We start from the raw sequence: 19,469 nt of genomic DNA, 5'->3' as shown, positions 1-19,469 counted from the left end.
GTGCTCCCACCTTAGAACTATGCAGCTTCTGGGGCGCCTGGGCTCCAACTCGATTTCAGCACAGGTCATGATCTCACGGTCATGAGATCGAGCCCTGTGTGGGGCTCCACGCTGGGCGTGGAGCTTGCTTAACATTCTCTTCCTCTCTTTCTGCCCCTCCCTGGCTCGTTCCCGCATGTGTGTGCGCGCATGCGTGCACTCTCTCAAAAAACAAACAAAACAAAAAAAACTACACAGCTTCCACTCCTCCTCCCATACTGCCTTCAGCCATCCCTACAACCTGCCCTTCTAGGAGAGAGACAAGGGGCTAGGACACAGGGACAGCTGTTTCCTTACTCTCCCCATATATCAAGGCCATCTGCTCTATTGAGTAGCACACAGCAGCATGCTAATTCCCAGCCCCTTCAACTTTCAATCTTTATTCATTCTGGGTGTTCATTTTCCTTTTACCCTGTGAGCCGCTGAAGCAAGGGGTCTTCTGTGCTGCATTTTAATTACTATGATGATCCACGGGGGATCTCAAGGGCTTTTGAACAATAACATTTTAACATTTACACATTTTTCAATCACCCCCCTCCCACTCCTGTCTGTTTAAATTAGGGCAAAAAAAATGCAGCGTGTGTGAGAACTTGCTAAGTCAAATCAACCCTCGGACACAGAGAAGAAGGTTACTCTGGCTACCCAGACTGTTGTGCCTTCTTCGTTTCCGTTAGGATTGGAACCCTCCAATTGCCCAGTGGCTATGGTGAGCACCAGGAACTGGGTGTGCCCAGGAGAACTCCTAAGTCCTTGGCTACTTTTGAAGAGCCACCGTGTTTTCCTCAGAAGGAAGGTGCCGACGAGGTTATGCAGGGACTTGCTGGCGACTATGATCTGATAAGACAAGTAGACCTAGCATCCATTCTCTGGTCCACGGCAATCAGAGAAACAGAAAGAGACCTGGACTGGGATTCAGGAGGTCCAAGTTATAGTCCCTCCCTGGGTCTTTTTTTAAAAAATGAATGGCTGTAAATGCATTGTCTAGGGCTTTGACATTTAGTATGATTTGACACTGATTAGATGAATTAAGTTCCCTTCTAGTTCTATGATGCTAAGAACGTGAATAGCAGCAGGGCTCTGGATGAAATGATTTAACCTCATGGTTAAACAGGCTTTTTGGATTCAGCTAGACTGGGGCTTAAGACCCAGCTCTAACACCAAACTTCTTTCTCATCTATTAAACAGTGATAAAAATAGCCCCTACCCGGAAGATTTGTCATGAGATATACAATGACCTAATCAGTGTAGATGAACTCAGCACATGGCCGCCCATAAGCAGCATTCATTAAATGGTAGCTATCATTATCATCATTTTTCATTTACAACCATTTCCGAACTGCTCTTCATGCTAACACTGCACCCAGAGGCTGGTTTCCTTTCTCTCGACTCTGCAAAGGAGACTGGTTTCTTCTAAGTGGCCCTATACTCTAGATAGAATAAAACTCAAATGCCAGAGAAGGTCCTGTCGTTCTACGAGTTCAGGTCAGGGTGATGTGTGCCAGCACAGCGGGGGAAAAACTTTCAGGTCAGGAACCTCCACTCACTGCAGCACCCACAGGTACAGCCCAGCTTTGGGACTCGGACTATTCTACTTTGACTTGGTCCTGATTACCTGACATCTCCCCCATTTCCTTAAACTCCTCTTGAAGAGTCTGTCCCCTCTCTGTGGCCCCTCAAACTTCCCTATTTAATACACCAGCTCTGCTTGGATCAGTTTCCAACCAGCCATGATACTTAACCGTGCCTAATTTAACAGCACACTTGCTGTCTCTATTTCTATTTGATCTGCTGCCAGTTCCAGCACTGGGTATTCACAACCATTTGCTTTCTCTCCTCCAGTTGCTGGAATGTTGAGCCCTGTTGAATACTCAAGAAACAACTGAGTCCTCAGCTGGCTTCCAATAGCTACAGTGTATTAGGTACCAGTTATTCTATGCTAGACATGCTGCTAAACACTTTCTTTTCTAATATTCACAACCACGGGGTAAGAATTTGAATCCCTACTTTACATGGAGAAAATGAAGCTTAAAGAAGTTAAATGACTCCTCAAGGTCACCAACCAGTAAGTGGTAGAGCAAGAATCCAAGTTTACTACCAAGCCTAGCTACCCTTTTATTCATCTCTTGAAAACTGTGGTATCACCATAAGATTGATTCCTCATTTCTCCCACTCTTTTTAGACTGTCATCTTTCCCACAGCACCTATACTCTTGGGTAATGACATCAATTTCCTGAGAAGACTTAGATCAGACAAACTTCCTTACCTGTTCTCAATACCACACATGTCAAACCTTGGGGATAATTTGATCTCTTCCCACCTACCTCAGGGAAGTATCTCCCCATCTTGAATTTTCCCAATAGCCTTCTAACTGCTGAAGCCTTTTTCTAGTCTTCATTGCTTCTAGCTCTTTCTATTATCATGTGACACAGTTTACCAGTTATCCCTGGTACCCACTCTCCCCTTCCTGCTTGGTCATGGGGTTTTTTGGATTGGGTCAAACCACCTACATTAAAGACTACATTTCCCATCTTCTTTGTAGTTAGGTACAGTCACATGACCAAATTCCGGCCAACGGGTTCTAAGAGAAAGTGCAACTTTTGAGAACTATCTTTAAAGTTCTCTCCTTTTCTTTCTTCCTATGCTGACAGCTTGAACTTGAATAGTCATCTTGAACCATGATGACAGAAAGAAACTGGTTTCTTGAGCATCATGAACTGTCACGCTAGCCCTTGACTTCTTACCTCTGGACTTCTGTCTTATTTAAACAACAGTTATTTTGGGGTTTTCATCACATTCAGCCTTGGCTTCTATGACACTGCATTATCCTGGTTATCTTCCTATGTTTCTTTACCCTTGTGCTTCTAAATATAGATTATATTCTTGACTTCTTCAATCTCTCTAGTTTTTCCCTCAGCAACTGATTATCTTTTATGTTAACCACCACCTCAACTTGGATGATCCCTGAATCTGCATTTCTAATCTTTCTATCTCTCTTGAACACTAGACCTACACTTCTAAGTTATTTATGGGGTATCTTTCCCAATATTCATTATCTTTAATATCCTTAACATATGCAAAATTGAACTTAACATCTTCCTTCAAACATGTCCCTCCTCAAGCCCCTATTTCTGTTAGGTGCACCATATTTTCCCAAATAACCAGGTTCAACACCTAAGAATCATCATGAATACCCCCTCTTCCTGATTCTTCCACATTTGATTGTAAGGTCCCGTTAATTCTACCTCCACAATACCTCCAACATCCATACCCTTCCTTCCTATCACTTCCTACTATTAGCTTAGAGCCTAATTTCCTTCAAGAGATTCCTTGAAGTCTCTTGACTTCAGGATATTCCTGCCTCTAGTCTCTCCCAACTGCAATCAAAGATTCCACAATTATACATATGTAAAGCATGGCTTCAATCCTGCCATCTTACTCGAAAAGCTTCAACAACACTGCACTATCTTTGTAATAATGACTGACATTTGAGATCCAATACTCTACACAACCAGTTCTTTGTTTGAGCCAAATTAGATTACTTACCACTCTCCAAACACGAGCTCTATCATCTCCTAACATTTTACTCTTGTTTATGCCACTCCCTCTGGCTGGAAGACCCTCTCCTTCCTCCTTACTTCTGCCTACTAAATAGAATTCTCTATTCTGGGGTTTAGCTCAAATGCTACTTCCTTCATAAAGTCTTCCTGATCTCCTGCACTAACATAATTTATCCATCTTTTGAATTTCAAAATTACTTTACACCAATCTATAAAAATTTAACATATTATTTACCCTTTCGTGTATTTTACGTATATTTAACATATAATACCCTTTCGTGTATTTTACGTATGCCTCACATATACATATGTATATAAATGGCCGTCGATACATTTTATGGAAGAAAATACAGATGTATATACCTCACAAGGCTTGGACTTGTTTTGCAATGGAAAGAAAAGCAAACTATTCCAACTCAGAAATAGAAATTGAGGGGCGCCTGGGTGGCGCAGTCGGTTAACCGTCCGACTTCAGCCAGGTCACGATCTCGCGATCCGGGAGTTCGAGCCCCGCGTCAGGCTCTGGGCTGATGGCTCAGAGCCTGGAGCCTGTTTCCGATTCTGTGTCTCCCTCTCTCTCTGCCCCTCCCCCGTTCATGCTCTGTCTCTCTGTCCCAAAAATAAATAAACGTTGAAAAAAAAAATTAAAAAAAAAAAAAGAAATAGAAATTGATAAGAGCAAGGCAGTTGTAACAGTAGGGCTTTTGGCAGAAGCTCCTCTAATGGAAGAAGGTGAGAGACGAGGAAGCTGCTAAAGATAAGGCTTAATTATTAAACTGTCTCATACACACATAAATATGTATATATACATATTTTGCATTTGGAAAAAGCATCCAAACTTACTCCTGGGAATCTACCATGAAAAGCTAGCATGGGCTTCCAGGTAAAGATGGTGGATTGAATACAGGTACCAACTTACTCTTCTTCCTGAAGTCTTACTAAACCAAATATAAAAATGGGACACAGATGGAAGCATACCTGAGAATCCCAAGCTGGCAAAGGGAAAAGCCAAGGCTTATACTATGAATTTTCTAAAGGCTCAGGAACTGGCAGCGCTTGGGACATGGGAGTAGAGGGAGAAGCTAAAATAACATTTTCCTCCCCTCCAAGAGGATTAAGGTCCTCGTGCTCATGCACAAACTTCACTTAGATCTAAACGCATGGCTCTCAGGAATATTGACTTACTTCCATCTAAAAAACCTCAGAGTGCAGCTGCGTGCCAAAGAGTCCACATGTATCACTGTCTTCAGATAATCATTCATCACTGTCCTAAGCTAAGTAACCACTTCACCTAGACCTAAGCACTATCAGTGGATGCTGCAGAAAGCACCACAGAGAACAATGATTTTTAGAGCTCTTGGCTACTTTCCCACTTGCTATCAAACCTGGAAGGTTGTCCAGTTTCTCAGAACAGTATGTCCAGAGTGCCCAGTGGGCAAAGAGTTAAATGCTAAAGAGAAATAAATGACTATGCCACATGAAACGGGAAACATGCTCTCGTTGCTAGTTATGCTAGCCCTGAATAAGGATTTCAGAAGACTTCTATGTTGGAAATCACTTAAATAACAGAGGAATACCTAGCTGCATAAAACTACCATAAAACCATCTGGGCCTAGTGCCTTTGTAGAGGGATGAGTTTTCTGCTTCATTGGCTGCTTTCTACTTCTGTCAGTTTTTGTTATATCTACAGACATAAATGGTAATCTGCAACTACCAGATTATCATGCATACCTTGTCATCAAGATGCTTAGTCATCAAGCACTAAATGCTACTGGAAACCCCACCTCAACCAGTCATTGTGACGGACCATTAAGGGTCCCAGACAATTCATCCTAGGGGGATGGCAGCAACCTAACTAACCACAAAAATTTATTCCTAGAAATTCTCTTATTATTTTAAAATTCTCTAAATCTGTGCTTATATATGTTCTTTATACTATTCCTACATGTTGTGTTTTTTCCTCTTTTCTTGATCAGAACTGTCAGAGATCTTTAAAAAAAAAAGTTTTCATTGTAATGGTCAAATCTATTTTTTTTAAACTTCCTTATTTCTACTTTTATTTTTTTCTTTAACTAACTGAAATGTAACACACATACCATGAAGTATGTGAAGTATACTATCTGCTTTTATCTTTATTCCTCTCTGTTACTTTCTTTTGGTTAAGTTTTAGTCTTTCTTTTTTTTTTTTCCTTTTTTTTTTTTTCAACATTTATTTATTTTTGGGACAGAGAGAGACAGACCATGAACGGGGGAGGGGCAGAGAGAGAGGGAGACACAGGATCGGAAACAGGCTCCAGGCTCTGAGCCATCAGCCCAGAGCCTGATGCGGGGCTCGAACTCTCGGACCGCGAGATCGTGACCTGGCTGAAGTCAGATGCTTAACCGACTGTGCCACCCAGGCGCCCCTAGTCTTTCTTTTTTTATAACAAATTGAAGAATATAAACTTTCTCCTGAGTATCACTTTGGCCAAATATTACCAGTATTTATATGAAATGTTTCTGGTACCGTTAATTAATTTCTAAATAGAAAAATAAGAAAAAAAAAAAGATAGGCCACTCACAGACTATATAACACTAATAAACAAGATGCTCAATTTCACTAGATCACACAAAGGCCAAATACAAAGGACACTTTTTTGGCTTACCATGGTGAAAAACATTCAAGAGTATTAATATCCCAAGTTGGCAAAGGAATGGGAAAGTGTGTGCTCATAAACAATCAAGCAGGGCAATTCAGCTCCACCAGTTAGATCTAGACAGGTACCTGCACTCTGGCTGCCTAATTCTACTTTCTATCAATGCCTTTTAAGAAATACTCTTTTTTTTTTTTTTTAATTTTTTTTTTTAACATTTATTTATTTTTGAGACAGAGAGAGACAGAGCATGAAGGGGGGAGGGGCAGAGAGAGAAGGAGACACAGAATCGGAAGCAGGCTCCAGGCTCTGAGCCATCAGCCCGGAGCCTGGCGCGGGGCTCGAACTCACGGACCGCAAGATTGTGACCTGAGCTGAAGTCGGACACTTAACCGACTGCGCCACCCAGGCGCCCCAAGAAATACTCTTATAAGCATGTAAGAATATGTGTACAGAATGTCCACACCAGCTTAATTTATAACAGAGAAATACTGGAAGCAACATAAATATCCATCTACTAGAGAATGGAAAAATGAGCCGTGGGATATTTAACAACCATTAAAAAAGAATAAGGTAAGGCAGATCTTTAAGAACTAAAACAAAATTGTACCCATGATCTATAGACAAGGTAAATTAAAAACAAATAAACAAGTGTGCAAAACAGTTTGTAAAACACATTTTATGTTAAAAACAAACAAAACAATCTCACATAGTCACTTTTTTTTTTTTTTAAATAAAGACAGCAAAGGACCTTAAGTTGACACTACACTTTCAAACGGTGGACATCTCCAGCAACTGTGAGTAGCCGAGAGGTGAGAAGACTTGAGCATTTTACTTGTATTCACTTCTATATTTTTTGAATTTTTTTTTCCTGTGAGCTAATACAAATACACTCTTAAAATGCAATGTAAACAATCTCCCATCCCATTCCTCATACTGTAGTTTCTTGAATTATAGTAAGGAGGGCTGAAAGCTCTGGTAGTCTCATTAGCATGGCCTTTTGAGAACTGATGAATTAATTTCTAAAAGCTGCCTAAGATAAGGACCTTAGTGGAAAAGCAGAAAAGACTATGTATTAATCCATGATCTAATCTGCAGACTTGCCTCACATTTACCAACTTTAGCAAGCATTGCTTCCAGGCTACAGAGAAACTGGCAGAGCCCATTTTCATATTTAATGCCTCAACTCCTTTGTCTGAAAGCTCTTTGAGTGATCCAAGCAGCTCGCCTGGAGGCAGGCACACCCCACAGGCTGTGGTTCAATTAAATCTGCTTCCCGCACCACCCACTCTTTTAACAGTTAGCCCAGTACTGCAGAACTAAAACCAAAGCAAAGGAGGAGTAGATGGGAGGTCTTAAGTCCTCCGTGGCAGTTTCCTCCTTAACCTAGAGATCTCTCTTGAGTTGGGATAGAAAATTCCTGCATTTGGGGCACCTTGGTGTCTCAGTCAGTTGAGTGGTTGAGCGTCCAGCTCTTGGTTTTGGCTCACGGTTTCAAGAGTTCGAGCCCCGTGTTGGGCTCTGCACTGGCAGTGTGGAGCTTGATTGGGATTCTCTCTCTCTCTCCTTTTCTCTCTGCATCTCCCCACTCTCACTGTCTCTCTCTCTCAAATAAATACATAAACTTAAAAAAGAAAGAAAGAAAGAAAGAAAGAAAGAAAGAAAGAAAGAAAGAAAGAAAGAAAAGAAAAGAAAAGAAAAGAAAAGAAAAGAAAAGAAAAGAAAAGAAAAGAAAAGAAAAAAGAAAATTCTTGCATTTGTCAGCCAAGGAGACCAGTCCCCATTTATGAAGTCTGTCTGACTTTCTCATTTTCTTCCTTCCAAAGGCTGAGCAGCTATCTTATAGTGGGTCCAGATCAAGCCTCTGAAAGAGAGAAAGAATTATAATCTCCTTCCTCCTCGACACTAAAAATGCTTCCTTGAGAACCAGTTTGAAACAGAGCATTACATTAATTACTTGCTTTTTAAGGGTTAATTTCAGTATGATTTATTATTAAACAGCTGAGAACTCATTGGTGCTCTACTCCACTTGCTCTATATGTTTTAATTAAAAACCCACCAATGTGATTAGAAGACTCAATACAGTTAAGATAGCTCCCCCAGACTGTCATATAGATTCAACACAACCCCAATAAAAATCCAGCAGGATGTTTTGTAGAAATGAACCAGCTCACTCTAAATTTTTGTATTGAAAGATAGAGGAACTAGAATATCTAAAACAATTCTGAGCAAGAATAACGACATGACAAAGGCAACAAGGATGGTCTTCAACACATCATGCTGAAATAACTGGATATCTATGTGCAAAAAAATGAATTTTGAAGCATACCGCACACCATATTCAAAAATTAACTCAAAATGGGTCACAGATCTAAACGTATACCTAAACTTACAACATTTCTCGAAGAAAATATAGGAGAAAATAGTTGTGACCTTATCCACTTATCCACATTGAACTTCATCAAAAATGAGAGCCTCTGCTCTTCAAAAGACACTGTTAAGGGAATAAAGAGAAACCACAGACTAGGAGAAAATCATATATCTGATAAATAGTATGCAAAACATACAAAGAACTCTCACCACTCCATAAGAACACAAACAACCCCCCCTTTTTTTAAAGAGCAAGAGTTGAACAGACACTTTATTAGCCATATGGATGGCAAATAATCACATTAATAGGTGTTCACTTCATGAGTCATTAGGGGAATGCAAATTAGATCCATAATGAAATATCACTAGGCACCCTATTAGAAGGACTATAATTCTGAAAACCTGACAATATTAAGTGCTGGGAGGAGACATAGCAACTGTAACTCCGATGGAAAACCAAAACGGTATAAGCACTCTGGAACACGGTGTGGCAGTTTCTTACCAAGTGCAGCATATAATTCAACTAGGACCCAGCAATTCCATTTCTAGTGTTTTCCCAAGAGAAATGAAACCGACATTCATACAAAAACTTGTATGCAAATGTTCATAGTAGTTTGATTTGTAATCGCCAAGGACCATAAATGACCCAAATGCCTCTCAACTGGAGAATGCATAAACTGTGGTGCATCCATACAATGGAATACTACTTGGGAATGAAAAGTAACAAGTTACTGGTACACACAACAACACAGAAGAATCTCGAGTGAAATTACGCTAAGTGAAAGGGGCCTGACTCAAAGCGTACATACTGCAGGCTTCCCATTTATAGGACATTCTGGAAAAGGCAAAATTCTTGGAACAGACATAAAAGTAGTGGTTGCCAGAGGTAAGGGAGGGGTGCAGGACTGGCTATAAAGGGACACAAGGGAGTTTCTGGTGTGATAAAGCCATTCTCTATCTTGAATGTGGTGGCAGTTATATAACTGTATTTGTCAGACTTCACGGAACTGTACACAAAAGGGGCAGTTTATTGTACTTAAATTATAACTTTTTTTTTAAAGCTCCAAATGGAAACCATAAAAAAACAAAACAAAACAACCACTATAAAAATGACCACAAAGTTTCTGCATGCTGGAAGAGAAACCTCTTAAACAGGACCATTAAAAACAAGGTCTACCACATCATACACATACGCACATGTCCTCTTTGCCACCCCCTACCCTCTGACAGGCCCAGCAGAGGGCAGTTCCAAACAAACCATCGCAACCCCCATCCTTACCGGAAGCGTGACTGTCTTAGCATTGAAAGGAGGCACAAATAATACCCCACGAAGGACCTAGTACCTGAGAGCTATAAAGAGCTGGGAGAGGCCACAGAAGTTCCTTCCAACTGCAGGGGGAATGGCACTGCCCCTTCTTGTTCTTCCTTAGAACGAGGCTGTCACACACTCTCCAGCAGTGCGCTCACCCCTGTCGTGACCGCGTTTACATCGTCTGCCTGGCTGTCCGTCCTGCGGCACTCACTCCCTCACGGAGGAGACGGAATTTTGCAGAGGCAATGAAAGTAGGCCAAGGCGACAGAGCACTCTAGTTACCGGGTGGCAGCCAATCACGGGCCCCTCCCCAGGAGCGTCTCACTGTGAGGTCAGGACTCAAAGCAGAGCCTGTGCCGTCAGCCTGCCCCCAAAGGGACTGACTTGTTGGGCTTGTTTTTCCACAGCCTTAACTTGAGGGTTTAAGACTGGATACCCCAAATCAAGCTCCGTTACGCTGCGGGCCATTTCTCCTTCCATGGTTCTTACCTGGTCTGACCTAACCACCTCCTTGCTTCGCGTGCTGAAGGGTGGTGAGCCAACTCTACCTAACACAGGGCATTGACAATGAAAGCTCATAATCAACACCCACCACCCCCAACTGCTATGACACCCAGCTCCCTTCTCCCAAGGAACATCATCCTCTCCTTCCACTCAGGATCACAAACTTTAAAAAACCCTTTCAAGGTTGTCTCTGATGGGAGCGGGGTGGGGTGGGGGTGTACCTTTTGGTCTTCCATCCACGGATACCAGCTTCTTTGTTTCTGCTGTTAACAAGAGCTCATAAGGATGCTCGTCCTCTTCCCTGGCTGCACTTCCCTGAATCCAGGGTCTCATGGCCAAGACCTAAGAGAGAAGACACCACAGAACTTCTCATGTGGGTGGCTAATACCAAGGCAGATTATGTTGAACAAATTCAAGATCCCTGGCTCCTTTTTCACCAGAGAGGAAGAAGGGGGGGGGGGGGGTGGGAAGAGAAGTAAATAACTCAGTGTCACGTGAAACCACAACTGCTTTTCTGGATATGCACCTGCACCTCAAATCTCAATGGCCTTTGATTAAAACACTCCCCTTTCCTTACCTCATTATATCCTTCAAAAAGCCATTAATAAAATCCAAGATCCTTCCTTCTCTTGCCTCTCCCATCATAACAGTATTCTGCATGGTTTCTTTGGGGTGGATAGTAGCTTCCAAGCCGTTTTTAGCTATGGTGCATCACAAAAGCCTCCTTTCTCCACGATTCTTTCTTAATATGCACACATACTACCCCAAGGCTGGAATCCTTCCCACCTTCTCAGGAGGGAATCAAATGACTTCTGACTGACCCTGAATGACTGCCCCTTACTAGAAACTAGAAACAAAGTGCTCTATTGGTCCTTCTCTATTTTTGTGAGCCTTTCTCCGCAGGTCCTGGGGGTTACGGGGAAGTTTCTCTCAAAAGCCGGCTTCCTACTGCCTTTATGGTAATACAAGTTTAAACTAATTCCACCCATCTCTGTTCTGAAAAGAGTCAAGTGGCTAGGCAGTATGAATTTCAGTGCAGAAAAAGCAGCTCTGTCTATGGGGAAATCCCTGACCCAGGCAGCCAAGCGTCTCTGCTAAGAGAATTGGCCCAGCACTGGCTCCTACACCTGCCAAACGGGTCTAGGCAGCTGAGGGCCTTGTGGCCACAGCTGGTCATGGCACCCAAGGAGCCACACTTCCTCCTCACATCGAGCCAGAAACACCATCATCAGTGCTACAGTCACACTGAGAGAGGGAATGGAGATCCTCGATTTAGAGGACAATTCTGCCTCATCTGTCGTAAGAATCCAATGTGTTTCGTAGGCAAATTAAGAATAATCACGTATCAGCTATTGTGAGAGCAAGGCAAAGCACAAAATGTCCCCTTGAGCAGTTTGGCTAGAAGTGATATATTATGAACAGAGGGGTTCAGAGGGATTCCCACGTCCGCCTAACAAACAGCGGTACCCTACGAATGTGACTCTTTGGCACATGCAGAAGCCTCTCCTTCAGGCATGTCCCACAGCTCACTGGAAATGAACCAGGTTTGTGATTCATCACGGTTTTGCTTCTTGGAGATATAGCTCACTGCGTTACGGCCTAATGAGACATCAATGATTCCAGGAGCCTCAGACTAAATAAGAGACTGCGGCTCCTGCTTGTTAACAAGGCTGCCACTCTAAAGGCAGAATGATAGTCTCTTTCCGAAATTCTGCTAGGCACAGCAGGAACCTCCACTAACTGAAAGCCACCTGGAAGCTAAAAGCTATTTCATTACAACGAGCCATTTGCCTGTATTGCTTAATTCCTTTTGCCTCTTCGTGGGAACACAATTAAGGGAACAAAGAGGGACCATTAAGCAGTTCATACAGTGTCAACTTAATACCACAGGCTTTACAGACAGGAATTTGGGTTCTTCAGGTTTACACACCCACAGCTCTCCCTGAGCTGGAGCCCTGGAAAGCTGAGTCTGTAAGTGTTCTGGACACAGCGACAGCACTCATATAGCCGCAGGCATGCTTCTCTGAAAGGTAGTTGACAGCTTGGATGCCCAGCCCATACTATCCTTTCTTCTCAAGCAGGACAGCTGATGACTTCCATGTGGAAAATCAGGCCCACTGGACCCACGTTCACTCTGTGCCTGCTCCCGGGCATGACAACTAGAAGCAAAAACCCAGCAAGTGCTAGAGCTGGGAGGGACCCGAACCATTACAGTCACAGCTAGAGAGCACCCAGCTTCAGCTCTTTCATTCTGCAGATGCCCAAACCCAGTTTCCAGAGAGGTCTAGGGACTTGCCCAAAGTTACACAGAGAGCAACCAGCAGAGGCAGGACCATAAAATTCACTTCCCCTGGTTCTGGACCAAGATGGTCTCATTCTTCCTGAGAAGGATGACTTTCTATCCAATTTGGAACTCTTTCCTTCCTTCAGATATCTTGTGAGAGTCCCCTGCTCACATCCAGACAACTTCTACAGGGATCTCTTCCTCTTAGTCCTGGCTCCTGCCAGCTGTGGGATTAAAATCTCATCATAAAGCAACAGACTGCTTTTCTTGGAGCCTTCCTAACTCCCACTCAAGAAGTGGATTGTCACAGTGAATATGGCAGTAACTGATTTTCAACAGAAAAGATTCTGCTTTTTACTCAATTATTCCTTAATCTTTTCTCCCCTTTCTTCTAGGGCTGGCAATAAATCAAAGCCAAAAAGCTGTATTCTCTGTTACATGGAAAGCAACATTTTTGCTGCAGAGAGAAGCTACTACCAGTCAGCACCTAACTGTGACCAACTGAATGACCGGCCGGGGTGTGGGCAGTTTTCTGGGAAGGGATACCATAGCAGCTGCAACTTCCCATGAAGGTTTCACACATCTGAACATAGAGAAGATCATGGTCAGTCTGATGCAGCTGGCAGCCCATTTGGTGGGGCAAAAACATCTCAACGCGTGTGTGCACGTGCATGTGTATGTGTTTAATTTCTGGAAGCCAGTTTCATGACCTGGTAGTTAATCTGATAAGCTCTTCTGGAGCCAGCTACACTCAGCTTCCCTCCAAGGTTTCTATGGGTCATCTCACAGTGACGAGCCTCAGGAACAGGACACAAACGCTGAAGCAGATTGCCTGCCAAACAGAAGTCTAAACTATGATGAGCCAGCACCTCCTAGGATATGAGGTGTAGGGTAGTAAAGTTTTGGCGGTATAAGAAATAAAGATAGTGAAGATTAGAGTCCACTTTTGGAGAACACCTATTCATTCACACGACAAACAGAATCTGCCTTGATCATCGCAAGGATAATGGCCCATATCACATCACCTCTGTATTTAGGTACTTAAAATCACTAAGTAAGCAAAGCCAGGGTTCTCATGGTCTTCTAACTTCTGACTGCCGTGGTCCAACTGACCCAGAATTCCAGACTATTCAGAAGCAAGTCCTAGAAGTATCTCAGAGTCTCCCACCCAGGAGAGAAATGGAGATTTCTCCCCCTATCTCTTGACACCATTATTGACAAATTATATGCTCTAAAAAGCCCTGGGAGAATAGAAAGTCCTTGTTATCTAATATTTCTTTAAGAGCCTTGCTCTTATCCTTGGGTATTAGGAACTTTAATCCAAGTCCTTGTTAAAGAGGTGGCATAAGGCATTCATAGAGACCTAGCCCCAACTGAATATGCTCCATATTACCAGGTTTTCCCTTATAAAAAGAGAGTAATGAAGCAAATCTCTATATAAAAACATGCAGGGATTTGTTCCATGCATTTCTATCTTCTAGCAATGTATTATTACCCTAGAGGCTGTAATTCTAGAGACCTCTTACTTGAAACATGATAATAAGCATTTTGTAATTAAGGGATAGAAAGAAACAGGGACAGAATTTATACCTAGCATAAAAATCTTCCCCTATTTCCAACACTGACTTTTACATTCTTAAAAGTGCTTCCTTGTATGTATACATTTTGTGAAACTAAAGCCATCCTTCTGGTTCCATGTGCTCGTATTAGATAAAAGAACCTGTCTCACAGGATGGTCTGTGGCAGTACAATAAAAAAGTTAACTCTGACTTCTAGCGATAAAGTAATGAGACTTAACTGACTAGTTTATATTACCTGATTTTTAAATGAAAGAACAACAGGGTATTGAACGAGCTATAAAATAACAAAATTACATAATACTTTGAATCAGTGCTGAATAAACATGGTCTCTGAATGGTGGCAAGTATTAAAGGGACATTCTGAAAATGAAAGATCATGGAAAATATGGTTTTCTTCATATAACTAACCCCGTGAGAAGGTACAACTATTTGCCTCACGATAAGATTTCTTTTTTAAAAAGGTGGACTAGTCTTCTCAAATAACCTTCTTTCTTTGATTCCTCCCACCTCCATGAATCTTACTTCTCTTCTAATTGAGCCTTTATGACATTTCCCATGTTTGTCCTGGTGGATTCTTCATGTGAAATGAAGAAGGAAAATGTGAAAACAGAAAGACGACTTTTGGGGCAGAGTCACCAAAGCTTGCTAATATGACGCAGTCTACAGACAGTGATTAGGGGCAAAGTCTACGTTTTGGATCAAAAGATGACACAGGTACGAAAGCAGAAAGGCAAACTGTGTAGATACTGGAGCCAGAACTGTGCGTGGTTTACTTTCAATGTGCAAGGCAGATGGGTAACTGGCCTGTCTGCCAGACAGCTCCATTAAAATTCTTTGCTTACTACTTAAGTGAGTTTGAAAGATCTTGTTCCAGATTACTGATGTGCACAATACAAATGTACTAATCCAAAGAGGCGCTAAGAGAATGAGAAAGCAGTCTTCTTTAGGCACACACTGATGGACCTTCCGAAACCTCGTGCTTCAGTGATGGCAATAAACCCTCAACCCTCTACCTCAGAAGCTGTCAATGGAAAATACTTCTTATCTATACGGTCTTCCTCCTCTTCATCAGGTGGTGGCTTTGCTGGAGGCGGTGGACGTTCCCTCTGCAGAAGAGAAAAAGTAAGTATTTCATGATCTCTTTTTTCAAGTACCTAACTTGTTGATTTATTCTTACCTTAGCCCTTGGAAATGAAAAAGAATAATGTAAAGAACTCCCCCGAGAGACTAAACTTAAGGGTCAGCATTTAAACAGATAGCTTAGTATTTGCACGTGCACACACACCCCATCCCCAGCACAAAATTCAGTCAGCACACTCCTTACTTTTTGATGTCTGTAGCAGAGATTATACACTTTTTTAATATTCTAGACCACAGTGAGAAATATCAGCACTGAAACCACACAACTGCCTAGCCAGAAAATGTCCTTCATAATACTAATAAAACTCTAGCCTAGGAAAACCAGTCAGCTGTCAGTCTATGTCAAAAAGAGGAAATAGTAAATCCAGAGAATCACCTTGTCAATGAGTTCTAACAAACCAAAGCTACCAAGGAAGTAATGAGGAAAGGAATCAAGGACAAAAACACCAATTCCTGCTCAAACTTTAATGCTACCCCCAGTCTTTGGTTTATTCCCCAAAGCTCTGAACTGGTCTCTTATCCTTGGTCACCTCCTTCAATGATTACTATTATGTATCATTAGTATATGGAAACTTTATTTCTTTTTAAAATTTTTTTTTACTTAGAGAGAGAGAGAGAGAGAAAGAGCTGGGGGAGGGAGGGCGTGTGTACACACAGGAGAGATGCAGAGGGCGAGGGAGACAGAGAGGGAGAGGGAGAGGCCTGGCATGGAGCCTGACACAGGGCTCTATCTCACAACCAGAGATGATAACCTGAGCTGAAATCAAGAGTCGGATACTTTAACTGACTGAGCCACCCTGGCACCCCTGAAAACCCGATTTCATCTCAGCCCATTTAAAAAAGGAATATTTGTCAGTTACCTGTCCTAGAGCAAGGATTGGCAAGCTCCTTCTTAAAGGGCCTGACAGTAAATATTTTAGGCTTTCCAGTCAACCCTGCCATCGCAGTACAAAAGTAGCCATAGAAAACATGTAACAGAATGTGGCTGTGTTCCAATAAACCTTTATTCACAAAAATGGGCAGCTATGTGTGGGCCGTACTTTGCCAATCCCTACCCTAGAGCAAGAAACACCCTGAAGCAGGGATCAGTTAGGTCGAGGGTAGACAATTTCAGAAACACATACAATCTTTGGTGACAGAAAGCTGAAGAGAGGTTCGCCATTGTACCTGCAGTTACTGTCAGCATCGTTTATAGTGCAAAGTCCTAATCATGTTTCATAACCAACATCCCTACAGGGAAAGGAGTGGAAACCTGAAATGGGAACTGGCTTGCAGGCTCATTCCCTGGCTTGTACGTTAGTTCACTGTGTTGCTAGAACAGCAGTATTTTTTAAAAGTCAGAGTGGAGGCACATGTTGAATTACAGGAGAGTCTCAGAGAAGTCTGCACGATGTCTCCCACGTCTCAGGAGCCGCCAGGATCGGTTAGCATTTGGCATCCATGATCTCTCTCCGTTAAAATGTGCTTCAGCACTTGGTATTCTACCTTCATAAATCAGTCATTCCTACCGTCCCTGGAACCAGATGGATGCCCAACGGCAACAACTTCAAAACAGGTTCGTATTTTCAAGCCAAACAAAGCTTTTAGGTGAGATTTCCCACTGAGTCCTGCTTTCCCCACCCGTCTTTACTCCAGAAGTGCAGAAACAACCTTGGTCCCTTCCACATGCCACCTTGTAGGGAGGGGAACAGCAAAAGGAGCAGGCCTGTAATCTACACCAATTATCCAACCTTGGGACAAAAATACCCGTGGAAAAACAAAATGATACACAACAACGACCAAAAGGACCCATCCTAGAGCCCTTCTCAAGACTAGAGGAGCCTAGAAAGGACTATACGAACACCTCTTGCACAAGAAGTGGTCACCAGGGACACTGGAAGAAAAGAGAGGCAGCAGCCTCTTTTTTCTAACGTGAAAACTTTGGCCCAGGGACCTGTAAGTACAAAGCTGATTTACACACCATCCACTGCATGTGTAAGATGCAGAACAGTCCCTTGGCCACAGTTAATTACCAAGGGCCAGGAAGGTAGTGGCACAGTCACCACATACTCAAGGAAAAATGGCAAAGCATGCACTCCAAGAGGCATCAGTTTCTACTTAGCAAGACCATCGATGGATACATTCCTAGAGTGGGATGGAACAAAGAGACTATAAATCAGTGGCTAAGCCCGCAGGAACTTGGTTATTCAAAGCTTTCTTCCCTAACCCTGTGTTCTTCTTGTAAAGCCTCTAGCTCCCTCTAATGGGCATCACCTGTAAGTGCCACAAAGCAATGCCTTCCTCCACAGGTGGATTTGCTTAATTCCTTGTACCTAAGGCGAAAGTGAGACCAACCAGCTCTGTCTACAGAAGCACCATGCCAGAGGTGCTTGGCATATGTGTGTGCTCCCACCATTCACAAGGAGTTGAATTAGCCCTTGATAATACCTACTACTCTGGTGGGCTACCACAAGACTGGTGGGCTTTTCCAAAATCCAAGCAGAAACGCTGGGACTATTCTAGGACCACTCTAGGAGCCTAATGAAGAAGAACACTTAGAAGCATCAGGCCCATTCCCAGGGGACATCTGAAAAACCCAAAGATCACCTAGGAGCCAAAGGCTCATCAAAATGGTCATAAGGCAAATTTAGACCAAAAGGGAAAAAGTCAGCCTCTCCAACAGGAAGAAATGATATACACCTGGAAATATGCCCCAAGCTGGGAATCACTGGAATTCCATTAGAGCAATGGCCAGTTTAGTAAAAATGCGGTGCTCAAAACCTCAAATTATTGTGCCTGGCCATGTAGGAAGGAAGTTCCCATGGGACTGCTGATTGAGGCTTGGGCTCAGAGGAAAACTGTGACGGAGAAAAAGGTAATAAAAAAAAAAATTTTTTTTAAGAGACAGAGAGAGAGAGAGAGAGAGAGAGAGAGAGAGTGAGTGCAAGCAGGGGGAGGGTGGCCAGGGTGGGGTGGGGCGGGGAGAGAGAGAGAATAAGATTCTCAAGCAGGCTCCACACTCAGCATGGAGCCCGACATGGGGTTCAATCCCAAGACCCTGGGATCATGACTTGAGCCAAAATCACGAGGTGGACACTCAACCAACTGAGCCACCCAGGTGCCCCGGAATAAGAAGTCTTGAGAACAATGTACAAGAGTGGAAGCAGAAGTACCAGAGAAAGAAGCAGTAAGATGGCAAGGTGGACCTTGAGAAGAAAAGGCTGGGACAAATAGGAATGTCACATACTAACATATGTGATATCTGATTAAGCCTTGCTACAACCCTGCTGAGTGCAGAATCTGTCCAGGTCCAAATGGATAACGTGTCGATGGCAAATGGAAGGTGGGAATGCACTCAGGGCAGGCAACAGCTTACTTCAGTGAGCTCTTTCACTGTGGAACTGCTCTCCAGAGAGAAAAATAACAATATAGAGCAAAGACCCCGGGGACAGAAGCAGCAGTAGGCTACGCAGAAATAAAATGCTTCTAAGGCCAAAATGTGCTCTAAGGCCAAAAACTAATAGAATGATGCAAACATGTTACACTGAAAACCAAAATTCTACGTCAAGGCGATCTGTATAGTTAACCACACTAAGCAAGAGGAAGATGTGGCCGAGCCCGAGGAGAACAGGGGAGCAGGATGCAGGCCTCTGCCAAGGGAGCCGGCACTAGGGGCACACTCCCTCTCCCCACGCCCCACCGAAGCACAGGAGGCCGACAACACAGCGCCCGTCTCGTTGCGGGGGTCCCGGGCCACATACAGGCCTCACTCCAGCAGCTTTCACTCCTGCTGCCTCGGCCTCCTTGCTCATGGAGTCCCGGTCAGACGATCGCCCACTGGCCATGCTGTCCAACGAATGGCAGGAGACAGCATTGTAGAGCGCCTCGTAGGGACCCTCCTCTTCAGCGTTTGTGTCAAAATCAATGATCAGTTCGGTCACTGCTTTCTCCACGTCACCTGAACAGGTTAGAGAGCAAGAGTCAATGGACGAGGGCACAATCTCAGATTTCCAACCACTACAACCACCCAGAGCCCCTCATCAACCTGAACTTGACAAACAATAACCAAAA

At 43.2% G+C, this 19,469-nt stretch overlaps 1 protein-coding gene across 7 annotated transcripts in view; it reads right to left on the bottom strand.

Moving 5' to 3' along the window:
* The window catches only part of ANKS1A (ankyrin repeat and sterile alpha motif domain containing 1A), a 179,888-nt gene that overhangs the window by 76,281 nt on the left and 84,138 nt on the right, over nucleotides 1–19,469 (bottom strand). For all 7 annotated transcript variants that reach the window (XM_043591219.1, XM_043591222.1, XM_043591218.1 and 4 more), the window contains 3 exons: nucleotides 19,160–19,356; nucleotides 15,293–15,385; nucleotides 10,637–10,757 (listed from right to left, as the gene is read on the bottom strand). In XM_043591219.1, the coding sequence (XP_043447154.1) occupies nucleotides 10,637–10,757; nucleotides 15,293–15,385; nucleotides 19,160–19,356 (411 nt within the window). The remainder of the gene's footprint in view (nucleotides 1–10,636; nucleotides 10,758–15,292; nucleotides 15,386–19,159; nucleotides 19,357–19,469) is intronic.

This window comes from Prionailurus bengalensis, chromosome B2 (assembly GCF_016509475.1).
Source record: "Prionailurus bengalensis isolate Pbe53 chromosome B2, Fcat_Pben_1.1_paternal_pri, whole genome shotgun sequence".
NCBI lineage: Eukaryota > Metazoa > Chordata > Mammalia > Carnivora > Felidae > Prionailurus > Prionailurus bengalensis.
The sequence above is the reverse complement of the archived record's forward strand: the minus strand, read 5'-3'. Positions and strand labels throughout refer to the sequence as shown.